This window comes from Tamandua tetradactyla, chromosome 4, assembly GCF_023851605.1.
Source record: "Tamandua tetradactyla isolate mTamTet1 chromosome 4, mTamTet1.pri, whole genome shotgun sequence".
NCBI lineage: Eukaryota > Metazoa > Chordata > Mammalia > Pilosa > Myrmecophagidae > Tamandua > Tamandua tetradactyla.
In genome coordinates, this window is record NC_135330.1 from 30,729,455 (window position 1) to 30,742,851 (window position 13,397).

At 38.8% G+C, this 13,397-nt stretch overlaps 1 protein-coding gene across 1 annotated transcript in view; it reads left to right on the plus strand.

Moving 5' to 3' along the window:
- PAPPA2 (pappalysin 2) overlaps nt 1-13,397 on the plus strand; it is a 321,183-nt gene that overhangs the window by 246,653 nt on the left and 61,133 nt on the right. The window contains exons 17-19 of the mRNA XM_077157086.1: nt 7,682-7,850; nt 9,227-9,362; nt 11,042-11,151. Of these exons, the coding sequence (XP_077013201.1) occupies nt 7,682-7,850; nt 9,227-9,362; nt 11,042-11,151 (415 nt within the window). The remainder of the gene's footprint in view (nt 1-7,681; nt 7,851-9,226; nt 9,363-11,041; nt 11,152-13,397) is intronic.

Sequence of the window (13,397 nt, forward strand, 5' to 3'; positions counted from 1 at the left end):
AGTACTTCAATTTCTGGACAGGGAGCCATGTAAAGAGTTTCACTCTCTGGAAGAACAACAGTGACATACAGTGGTTGATTAAGTGAATTTCCAGGTGAATGTGTGGATGTGTAGATATACTTATGAAGACTTTTTATTTCTGTGAGGTGGACTGATTAGGAACAGGATGATATCAAAACCTGGAGGAATTATTAGACTGAGAATTTTGTGAAGATGGCCAAAGAATTTCTTGTAAATTAGAGAAAGTGTCTTCTGAAATAGAATTCAGTGTGTTTCCCTTTTCTGTCTGAATTTTGTTCCAGCTAACTTTCCCAGGCTCTTCCCTAGCATGGCCTCTTCCCCATTACATGTGCCATGTATACGCATATTTTGTCCATTTGCACTCCTGGCCAAGGCTTTCAAACACATACAGCCTTTCTCATCTCTGGGTTCCTACATGCACTGTTTCTTCTGCCTGGTATGCCCTTCTCCTCTTTCTTTACCAAGTGAAACGACCTCAAAGTATTCCTTACCTGATGTCCTTCATGTCCCCAGGCAGTGCTGCTGCTCCCTCTTTATACTTAATTTGCCAGTATTCCAGCCCCATTATAGTATTTATATTTGTTCCTACAACTACAAGGCTTAATAAGTGCATGGACATGTGTAAAGTGCTCGATAAATATTGGTCGGATGAGTATATGAATGAACAGATAATTGAATGGTTAAAAGCAGTGCAAGCAAAAGGTTCCAATTTAATGGTTCAATGTTTTGGGCCCAGTTCACTTCTGCATTTCAGAATAATCAGTTTTCTCAAACACACATTGTTGGAAATTGATATTAGAGTTTTGCAGAATAATGGTAGTAGCTGTTCTAAGAGTTTGGGTTTAAATTGCACTGGAGAAACCTTGGATGTTCTTAAATCTGGGAGTAACCTGAGCATGTATGGTAGGAAGATAACCCTGTCAACTGCATGGAGAACAGATTAGATGGGTCAAGAGATTCATGGTACAAAGATTAAGTTGAGGCTATTGAACTTGAAGTGACAAACTGGGAAGTGGGGCTGTACTGAGGGGACTTGGGGGAGCAATTAAAGCAGTGGCAGTTACAGAAGGGGACCCAAATTTGGATTTAGGTGTGCAGACTTAGAGGGACAGGGCATATTTGCACCTGCCAGTCTAGAAGCATAAGATTTAACAGCAGAAAGTCCAAAGGGAGAAGTCAGGAGTGGGGCACAGAAATGTCTTCATACTTTTAGGAGTTAGCAAGTTGTTCATTCTAACTGAGAGACACTGTTTTCCATGGGAGAAGAACTCTGTAAGCACCACTTTTTTTTGAATCAGGGCATAAATGGAAGTCCAAAGCCAATGTGTCTGGTGGAATGGTCCTACTCATACTCTCTCTTGTGTAGTTTTTAGGGTTGGGGTAGGACATTGGGAGGCCCCATATTAGTGAGTGCAGAAGAAGAGTGATAGGCTGTGGACTAGTCATGCCTAAGTCAGCCTGCTCCTTATTTAGGATATTGGCTTGAGAAACCAGGTCTGCAATTTGTTAAGAGGGAAATTGGCACGCAGTTTGGAAGTACTGATGGATCTTTTTGGGGACTGGGTAGAGGATTATGTCTTTTAAAATGCTCTAGATTAGTGTTTCTCAAGCCTGAATGAAGACAGGAATCATTTGGGAGTCTTGTTAAAATGCTGATTATTGAGTCTGGAGTGGAGCTTGAAATTATCCATTTCTAATACATTGCTCGGTGATTCTAATGCTGCTGCTCTGAGGACCAGACTTGGAGTTGTAAGGGGCTAGGATATGCTTTGACTAAAGAGCCTTTCTAACTTCAGTGTAAAAATTGACAATGTGTCAGGCAAAACAACGCCTCAATTTTCTAATCTATATAATGGAGATAATGTAGTTATCTCTCTCCCTAAAAAGATGTTCTACGTGATAATATGTTCTATGTGATGAGATTTTGAGATCCTCAAAACAAATGTAAGGGGAGGTACCTTATCTGCCAGCTCATTTCTAGGAATATAAATGTTTCCGTAATATAACAGAGGTATTGGCATCAGGCAGCTACTGGTACAAATCCCTGCTTCTCCATTAACTAGTTAGGAAACCAGGCAAGATATTTTACTTCATAAATCTTATTTACATTATCCATGAAATAAATATTTATACATTCATGAAACCAAAACTTACTGACACCAATTATGTACCAGGCATTGTGCTGGGCACTGGATATAAGTAAATTAAATCTTGCCTTCATCAAGCTTCTATTCCATTGGGAAGAGAGGGTAATAAATGAGTAAAACTAATAAAAAATAATTAAAGAGTATACATTTTATGAAAGAAATAAAGGTGTTTTGATTTTTTTAAAAAAAGCTCTACAGAATGCTCTGGGGTAGTAAAAATTATTCTTAGATATGAAGGAGGAGAAGCAGCCAGTCAGGAGAAAAGCAGAGAGAAAGACATCACAAGCAGAGACAATGGCATCTAAGTCCTTGACATGGGAAAGTACTTGGGTGATGTTTGGGACTCTGAGAAGTCCAGTGTGGGTGATGTGCATTAAAGGAGGCAACTGTGGCATAAACTAAGGGCAGAGAAAGCAAGGCCAGATCATGCAGAACCTTGTAGGCTAAAGTGAGAGGTTTGCATTTTATTTTTAGTGCAACAGGAAGCGATTGAAATGCCCTAAGCAGGGAAATGACATAATCTAATTTATTTATTTACGTTTTATATAAGGTCACTCTGACTGATGCTGGTAATTGGGTTGTTAGGGTAGAAATGAGATGTCCAATTGGTTGGCCAGAGATGGTGGTTTGAGCTAGCACTCTTGGCAGTTGAGATACAGAGATATGAAGGAAGATTTGAGAGATATTTGGGAAGCAAAACTGGCAGGTCTGTGTTATCACGGGATGGGAATTTGGGAAGGGATAAAATGGAGAAAGCGGAATCAAGGATGTCACCTAAGTTTCAAGTTTGAGCAAGAGGGTTGTTGGTGCTATTATTGTCTGGGCAGGAGCATGTGTGAAAATATGGGACTCAAGAACTTAGATAATAATAATTCCTATTTTTTTAGGATAAAGTAATATAAATATATATTCTTCTGAATAATGCCTAGCACTTAAGTGCTCAATGTTTTATAATTTTCCTATTATTGCTATTATTAATGAAGGACTACCCATTAGATACACCAGATGCCCTTCATCTGCAAAAACATGATAATTCTCTTGGACTCAACAAATCATACTTTTATTTTCTCCAATGGAAAATAAATATTGCTTTTGCAAAGGCTGTAGTGGTGATAGAAGTATGGGGTAACTCATGTGTGCCTCAAGCAACATCAATCAAACTTTCAGCCAAGTTTTGACTATGAGATCTTTATTTCTGGCAATGATAAAAGAAGCAGAAAGAGGACAGCTGGATTCTTAGCATTAGGTGGATACCACAAGTTCTAGAAATTGGAAAAGCACCTTCTAACTTGGGAATTTTGGTGATGTGTCTGGGGAAGTTGCCCCCAACTCCTCATATACCATTTACAGAATACATTTTCTGTAATAGCTGTCTTCACTAAGTGAATAGGTCTTCACTAAGCATCAAACCTTTTGGCCAGGGTTGTTAGGTGAGTGATTCTAGCTCTCTGATTTCTGCACCTATGGTTTATTTTAACTAGTGTGGGAAGGTAACATAGATCTTAGTAGTTCACCAAACTGGCTGCACATAAAAATTACTGGTGAATTTAAAAATATAGAACCCTAGGCTACAGTCCCAGGATATTCCATTCAATAGGCCTAGCAATTTAGATTTTTAAAATGGCTCCTACGTGATGCTGATGGGGCTGGCCAATAAATGTCATTTGGAAACCGATGGTCTAAAGATAGGATGATACAGTATGATTTGAACACTGAATTCTATTTTTGCCTTTGTCAGTCATTTGCTTGCTGTGTGGCCCTGGGTAAGTTACCCCACAGTTAGTAAAGTGCAGTTTCCTGCCTGTAAAAGGAGAAATTTTAGCCTCCCTTACCCCACAGGGATGAAGAAAATATAGGAAGCTGATAGACAATGGAGTAGAATGTTTCATGTGAAAGGCATTTGGAAGAGACAATAAAGAAGTGTTGGAATTTCTGTCCTGGTAAGGGCTTGCTAATGTGCATTGGTGTAGGATCTGATGCCATCTTTCTTTGAAGTGCAAATCTTCTCCCTCCATGACTTCAAAGACTCTCTTTTGGCTGTTGATTCATACATTTTAAGTCGAGTTGGACCATTATAAATAAACCGGTGTTTTCATTAAGAACTTTAAAAGAGTCAGGGGTCACTCCTCAACATCACCAAACTAGAAGAAATAGAGAAGCACGAGTAGCACCACTGGACATCAAAGCGCTGCCACTGATGAATAAGAGAGCAAGATGGGTGGCAAGACTTCTGTCCCTTCAATGGCCCCACTTGGAAACCAGTTTTCCCAGAGCTGGGAGGAACCCAAGACGCTCCGGATCCCTGCCGCACTCCTACTCCCTTTTGGAACAAAATGGCCAGAACCAATCCACGACACTTACACGCCAGACTCTACAGCACGCGATCTCCGGACTCGAGCCATAACCAGGGATCCAGAGGCATCTACGTCGAGCCAAATGAGACAGCCCTCCCTATTGGACCGTGGGGAGCTGACCCAATCAAATGCTCCGTGAGAAGTCTGAGGGCCTCATCTGAGTAGGAAGGCCCTGAAGGTGAAAGGAATCCTATGGAGAAATGGCCATACCCGCAGCCACTCGGGAGGAGAAACTGTGTGGAAGGGGAGTCCATGAGGTTAGAGGGGCATGGAGAGCAAACAGGATCTCCTCAGGAGTCGCAGTTTCTCCAGACCCTCGTCACTCCTGCCTGCGGTGCCTCCTCCAGGTGTTGAGAGGCACCGGTGAGAACTTGCCCCACAGCCTTCCTCTCCGGAATCCTGCTGGTTCACGGCGCGCCGTCACGTTGCCCGGGCACCACCCAGAACACCCAGACTCGCACTTCCACAGCCAAGTTTGATCGGTCTACCCTCACTCCTGAGGTTACTAAACTGGCAAAGAAATACCTGAAATCGGCATTCTTGAATGCTTCTTCACTCTGGGCAAGGAAGGGGAGGGCTATTTCCATGGTTGAAGTATTCCAACCAATTCGGAGAAAAATACCACATGAAGTCAAAATATTATAGTCCTGGCCAAGCAAGGGTTTTCCTTTATAAGCATGCTGACATGCAAAGTTTTTTACAGCCTGCCTCTCCTCTGGTGTCAGTGGTATTGCCTGCCCTCTCCAGCTGTGGGCGATGTCAATTCAGCAGAGGTAGGGGAAGGATTTCATCTGTGGGAGGTGGTGGTAGAAAGAAGAGAATCCCGGGGAGGATATGAACTCTGGAGTGTGAAGGAGAGAAAAATATCCAGCCTAGGATAGGGACAGAAAGGAGTTTCGTTACAGTAAAAAGAACTGCAAGCCCTTCATTGAAAATAAATTTGAGAAGGTTTTTTTAAATGGCATCTTCTTTTAGGGAATGAAGCCATATACTATAGAACACATAGTGTGCGATTTCATTTATATGAAGTTCAAGAACAGATAAAAGTGACCTATGGTAACTTAAATCAGAATGGGCGGGAGGTGAGGGAGGTTGCAGGGAGCACATTTTAACTGAGAAGAAACTCAAAGGGGGATTTGAGTCGGGTAGGGGGGCTGGAAATGTTCAATGTCGTCATCTGAATGATGACTACCCCAGTTTATCATATGTAAAAGTTCGTCGAGATGGATGCTAGATTTCTGTGTTTGCCATTGTGCAATTACGACTCAATATAAAAGTTTAAAGTAAATCTTATTTTTTTTTTGTCACACTTAAGGATGGGGTGTTAGGATAAAGGGCATCTGAGATGTTCAATAGGTTAGCGAGGCAATTGCTAACCAAAGTGAGTTGTAGAAGATAAAATGAGCAGATCTACCCTGACACAGAGAAAAGACTATATGACAGATCTAGGTCCAAATTCTGCCTGCAGATTTAACTATAGATCTTTAAGCAAGCTTTAAATCTCTCTGAGGCTCAATTTTATTATAGCTAAAATGTAGTTAATAATACTTAACTATAAGCATTGTTAGGGAAATTTAATGAGATAATATATGTAGGTGTCTCACCAGACAGCTGAAACATAGCTCAAAACTGGAATTTATTATTACTATATAATAGGTAATCATATAGACTATGATGCTAAAGTATTCCAGTGGTAAAATCAGCTTTCTATCCTAAAATACTTCTGGGAATAAAGAAATGAATATAAATAGCATATTCCCTTACTTATTTCTAATAATTAAAAATCCTTCACTTATTTTTAAGTAAATATTATTTTAAAATTCTTGACTATTAAAAGATTTTATTATAAAAGTTTCATTGAAATCAAATGCATTCTGTACTCTGAGGTCTTACGCAAGTTATTTAACATTTCTGAGTGTGTTTCTTTTATGTATAAAATGAGAATAGTAATACTGTTTCATTAGAAGGAGTATGATGATTCAATTTGTTAGCATTTGTAATATGCATGAAAAATTGCTAATTTGGGTTAAATGGTTCAATTCAGCAAATCTTTATTTATCACATAGTATAAGCCCAACATTGTTGTAGTTCCTGAGGATGACAAATGAGAATAAGACACAGTCCCTGCCTTCAGGAAGTCTCCAGCCTAGGGAAAAAGGCAGACATATACACAGTTATAAAATATTTTGGTAAATGACTCACTAACATAAGAGTAGAGTACTGGGAAAACACATTATACAGTAGTTGGTTGAAAGACAGCATGCATGGAATGGTGGTTATATTTAAATCTAAAAGGGCATTATGGCTCTAGAAAATGGCAATGTAAGGCTACCATGCACTTAAATGGGTCAATAGCCAAGGGATTATTTTTGTTTTAGAATCACAAGCTTACCTGTAACCAGGAGTGCTCTGAATCCAAAGAGGATGCATTTAAATAATGGAAAGCACTTTCTTATCATGGTGATTTAGAAGCATAATGGAATCACTTCCACCTCAACTGCATTCTCTCTGAGGTTGAGATTGAAGGCCACATCTGTACGTGAGAGGGAGGGATAGTTCTCCCAGAGCAGTGTTGAATCATGTCCTCCTTGAGAATCAGATTGAAAGCTATGAATGCTTTTCAAGGAAAAAAATGAACTTGCAAATGCACAAACAAAATGGGTATAGTAATCTCAGAGAGGTTATTGTCCTTCTGAAGCTCAGGTTAAGACCCTCCGTTTTAAAAGAATATCCAGATCACTGCACTTTCTCCCTTCTCTTAAGAACCAAGATTATTGGCAACTTCATGAGTTGTATCACCATATCAACACTGACAATCCTCAATCCACTTCTAGATAGTAGCCTCAGTATGTGAGACTGCCCCAAGATGATAAGTTCAAAGAAAACGCGACTGTAAATGGTCTAGATCTTGCACTGATTTGCCCTTTTGAGAGCAATAGATCAAGTATTTCTACACAATACTATTACCACTGCTACTAAATCATTAATGTTTTTGGTTCCACGACTTAGAAATTAGACTGGAGAGTTGAGGCATTTAGCTTATACTAACCACTTGTCCCTGCCTGTTTGTTAAGCTTTCTCTCAGTGCTGAAAATCCAGTCTTCTCCCATGACGTCCTTTAGGGAATCCTACAGGCTATTTTGTTTTATGTCTTAACAGCAAATTCCTGAAGATACAGTGCCTGGAAAGTGGGATCTGGGAGCAAGGCAGCTGCATCCCAGTGGTGTGTGAGGCTCCTTCTCCGGTCTTTGAAGGCATGTATGAATGTACCAATGGCTTTGAGCTGGACAGCCAGTGTGTGCTCAACTGTAACCAGAAAAATGAAAGGGTAAGTTTGACTTCTTGAACTTTGTTTTGGATCAAACTATACTCTAATCTCCATGGCAAATCCAAGAATGCTGAGTAGAAATGCTCTGAAAAAAATCGCAATAGGCAATACCTTACCAAGTTGGGATTCTAACCAGGAGTGTTGATATTATCTGATAGAGAATTCAGAAGATATCATTCTTTTGGAATGTTCTCTCCAGAGTTCAGAACTTCCTCTGGGATAAGAAGAACCCAATGGGTTGGGTACCTAGGTACATTCCAACAAATGCTGGGATTCTGATTTGACAACATGATCTCCTTCCATGCATGGCTACTGACCTAACTTGGCTAGAACACTGGTATTATATTTTTAAGTAGAACAGTCCTGAACAGAAACATAAATTCCTTGGCAAAGCTCAAAGTTCTGTCAGACTATCATTCTTCCTAGGATTTTGGCACAAGAGTTCTCAAATGAAAACCATAGTCTTATCATGGTTGAGGGACTAAAATCAATTTTATTTTAGATTCTTTTCAAATACCACATGCGTACATGAGATAGGAAATTAAGCAGATTCCTTAGGCAAAGATCAGTGAACTGGATTGCTCTCCTGGCATACATCTTCATCTCAATGTCCAACACTCCATGGTGAACACTGTAGGACAGATATGAAAAGAATAAGCCAAGAAACGAGACCCCAGAGAAACCTGTTGCACTAATGTGTTAAAGAATCAAGGAGTTGGTTAGACAAAAGAAGCGTTATATGTAATTCTGAAATTTTGTTTACTTTGGTTTTAAGATGTATGTACTATTCTTTACATTCTAGATATAGTATACTTTGTGACCATTGGGGGTGTTCAGCAAACAGTTATGCATACATTGGGAGAAGAAGTAGAAACTTTGGTGAGATCAAAAGCAGCTATGTTCCTAGATGTGGCCACTCAAATAGAAAGGCAAAAACACCTTCAGAAAAATTATGAATTGATTTTACTGCATCAAATTCATCTTGAAAAATCTGACATTTGTGGAAAACAGCATTTGTGTGATAATGTGGATGAATCAATGCAAAACAACACCATCTGGGGGGAAATTCAAAAAATATCTCAGAATGCATAAGTTACAGTTGATAGCTTGTCATATCTTTATATCAAAAAAAGCATTATTAATGATTTCACCAATAATAAAATTATTCATGATTTGTTCACACCAAAACAGCAAGAGGTCCTCTTGACATTTTTTTTCCAATAATAATGTGGTTTATTGTTTAAATTGTGTCTTTCAGTGCAGGTTCTAGAAGTTGGAGAACATTGCCACCTAATCAGACCACTCTCCCCTCCCACACACTCTAAGTGAAGTTAATAAAACAGTAATGGATATGTTCCTTATGTTTGTTATTCTAGCTTCCCATCCTCTGCACCAAGGACGGATTGTGGACCAAGGAGTTTAAGTTGTGTGAGAACCTGCAAGGGGAATGCCCACCACCTCCCTTAGAGCTGAATTTTGTGGAGTACAAGTGTGAACAGGGATATGGGATAGGTAAGGATGGAAAGGGATGTTGCATTTTGTTTCCAGTTAATCCTTTTATTAGGCCTGGCTGGATCTTGAATCACTGCACTCCCTGAGGAGTGAATGGAAATTCAAGTTGACTCTTAACTGCTTCAGTAAAATGAAATTTATGGCAAAATTTTTCTATTTACTTTTCCACATGTGTATAAAGTTGGTCCAGCTGCAGAGTCATTTGCATCACATCTGGTCATATTACCCACTCTGCTGTGGGCCTGAGAGTGGATGAATTTGTGTCAGGATCTATACTTCCAAGAGGAAAGGTGGGAATGCATAAACATGCACCACCCATGTGCTGAGATCCCCCATGCTCTCTCAGGTTGTTGCTGGAGTGGAGAATTCCTGGAAAGAACAAGTAGAGATTGTACTCACTTGCACTGCACTTCAGTCATTCTTTCTCTTCAGGTCTACAGGGGACTGGGTTCCAGTTTCCTGTGGGCAACTTGCAATTAGAGATTTTTTTTGCCAGATCTGATTTATAGTCATGTGGATTCAACTTTGCTGAAACTGGGTCTAAGCATCATGAAAAAGATATGCAGTTTACAGAGAGCCTTGTGAGATTGCCCTTGACTTCTGAAATGCACAGGAAAGAAGGGATCTTTATGTCATTCTAACCTGTATAATGCCAGTTATAACAGTTAAGTAATAACTTCATTCATTTCTGAAATGGTTCTTTACCATCTTCAGGTGCTCTTTGCATTGTGATATCTTGTGGTCATGTATGAAGCATAAGGGTGCTCTTAGACTGTGCCTCTTGAGTGGTGTTTCATGAACAAATTCTGATCTTCAAAGAATTTTTGCATTAAACTATCGTACACTCACATATCTAGAGTCCTTAAGAGTGATGTAGCTCTCTTGATTATTGTATGTTACTGAAAAACATAAAAATGTGGAAAGAATGGCTGAAAAGAAACTTGGAGATCATCAACTTTGTAGATGAGGAAATAGGTCCTGAGAGTATAAATTCTTTAAATAGAATTTCAGAATACTCTTGGGCCTCACATGCAAAGTAGCAGAACGAGATTTTCCCTCTAAAAGTTAACAGCTGGCCCCAGTCTCTACTTGTGATTTTCCATTGCTTCCTTTTAATTACATAGATTTCTTGGCTGCCAATGAAATGATCATCAGAGTAGCAACAGTTTTCATAAATCTGCCTTCATAATTTCTAGATCACTTTTTCCCTAAGTAGTAAAGTTCTTAGGTAGTAATTGCTGCCATTATAAACTTCCCAAAGATTATATAAGTAGAAATTACAGTAAATATATTTAGCAGGCACTAACCAATGAAGATAGACTTTGGCCAGCCAGAGTGCTGGAGTAGGGTCTTGTAAATCTGCAGGAACAAGAATTGGTCTTTTAATTGCTGGATCATGCAGAGATGCAGGGGTCCCAGAGGAGGGTCTATAATGGAGCATACAAGGGAGTGACAGCTTGAACAAGGGCAGTGCTTGGCAGTGACTCTTTATATTAATACAGAGGTGTCTCTACATGTCCACTGTAGATGAGTATCAATCTTATCTATAACCATAAAAATGTGATGACCTATAATATAAAGAGCAAATGCCCTTGAAAATCAAAGCTATGAATTCCAAGATGAAAAAGACTGAACTCTGGGTATGTTCAAACTTCAGTTATAATTTTCTGTTCCTTCAGGTGCAGTGTGTTCCCCCTTGTGCATAGTTCCTCCAAGTGATCCCGTACTGCTACCTGAGAACATCACCACTGACACTTTGGAGCACTGGATGGAGCCTGTCAAAGTTCAGGTGAGGAAAGGGACATTTTTATGTATGAAAGATGTAAGGTTGCTGAGCAATTCTTAACTGACAAGATATTCCCTGGGAAAATTGGCACTTAATCTAATTGGGAGTACCTTGTGAGTAATATGTTGCTTTTCTGTTGTATTCTCTCCTTGTCATTGTTAGTCAACAATTTGATTTTTTTTTAAGCTAAGTTTTTTTTTAATTTTTTAATTTTATTCTTTTAAATACCAAAAACCACCTAACAAATGCAAACATTCCTATTTTGACCATTCTGTTCTACATATATAATCAGTAATTCACAATATCATCACATAGTTGCATATTCATCATCATGATCATTTCTTGGAACATTTGCATCTATTCAGAAAAAGAAATAAAACAAAAACAAAAAAAATTTATACATACCATACCCCTTACCCCTTCCTTTCATTGATCACTAGCATTTCAATCTACTAAATTTATTTTAATATTTGTTCCCCCTATTATTTAACAATTTAACTTCTATATGCCTTGGTATGGTTCTCTTAGTGTTTATCCTATTTTGAGTTTGTTGGTCTTTTTGAAATATGCTTTGAAGAAATATTCATGCCTTTCAGTAAATTTGGAAAGTTTTCTGCTATTTATTTCTTTGAATATTCCTTCTGCCCTTTTATCTTTTTCTTCTTCTGGGACTCCCATAAAGTATATACTGGTAGCCTTGATTGTGCTCTAAAGTCTTTTAGACTTGTTTCCCTTTTTTCATCCTTTTTCCTTCTGCTCCTCATCCTGATTTATGTCAATTGTCTTGTCTTTGTGTTCACTGATACTTTCTTTTGCCAGCTCTAATCTGCTGTTGAAATCCTTTAGGGGATTCTACACTTCAGTTATTATAGTCTTCAACTGCAATATTTGTTTAGTTTCTTTCTAATACTTGTATCACTTAAGTGAGATTCTCATAGTCATTTTGTGTTTGCCTCATGTCCTTTAGTTCTTTCTCCATGTTTTTCTTTATCTCCTTGGGCATATTGAGGATCATTTTTTTAAAGTCTTTGTCCAGTATGTCCAAAGTCTGATATTCTTCACTGATGGTTTCTGTATTTTTATCTTGGTCTTTTGGATGGGTCATCATTTCCTGATTCTGTGTTTGTCTTGTAGTATTTTGTTATACATTGTACTTGTAGTATTATAAAGTGTGAACTCTGGGGTTTAGTTCCTGATAAGTCTATTTCTTAAGTTTGTATCCGGATAATTATATAAGAGATTTCCTTGAGTGTCAGAGGTTAATAAAAACAAACCACTGCAAAAACCACACTTTATAGTCCTTGAAAATTACTTCTGAATTGGTTAGTGTTCTCTTTCAGAGTTTAGCCTTCCTATCAGAAAGATCGACCTGAAGCAAACATGTAGTGTAGGTTCCTCTCCATCTTTTCTGAGCCTTAGTCTGATCCAGGACTTGTACTCACTCATGGCTTTAGGAATTCCCCAGTTTACAGGAATAGGAATGCTCCCTCTACAAATAGTCTTTGTCCCCTTCCCATGAGCATTATTGAATAACTTAAAGGAGGTAATCCTCTGTCCCAGGCCACTTTGTCTTAATCATTTCTTATATTATTTGAAAGCTGTTTCTTCCTGGAGGGTAGTTCTGGGAGGTGAGCCAGAGGAGAATTTTTTTGTTCAATCTTTCAAGGCAGCATCTATAGGTTGTCACCTATGTACAGGTACTTCAGTATGTGCATTGGGGTTACACTGTTCCCTCTGTAATTGGGCCAGGTACCTTCAACAGGAGCACAGCTTGAGGGGTCAGCAAGGGCACCATGAATTTCTCCTATCATTTTTTTGTTAGCTGTGTTTTCTTGATTCAGCACTCACTCAGTTTCTGTAACCCTTTAACTGTTTTCTGGAGTTCTGAGGAAGATAGGTCTTTTAGTTTTTGTTAGTTGTTCAAAATTCTGTGGAGGAAGGTCACCCTGGATCTTCTAATGCTGCTGTCTTTGTCAACCAGAAGCCTCCCAATTCCATGGGCCATCCTTTTCATCACTCTTTAATAGTCATCATCAGCTTGTTTACCCTCTCTTGCTTTGCAATACCCCTCAATCCCTGATATGTCTGTCCTAAATTTGTAGTTTGTATCCAGATAATGATATGAAAGATTTCCTTGACTTCAACCTTTAAGAACATAAACATCATTTTAAGCCTATCACCACTAATCTCAAATAAGCGTCTGTGGCCATCCAGCAATCATATTACATTTCCTTGGTCCATTTACTCTT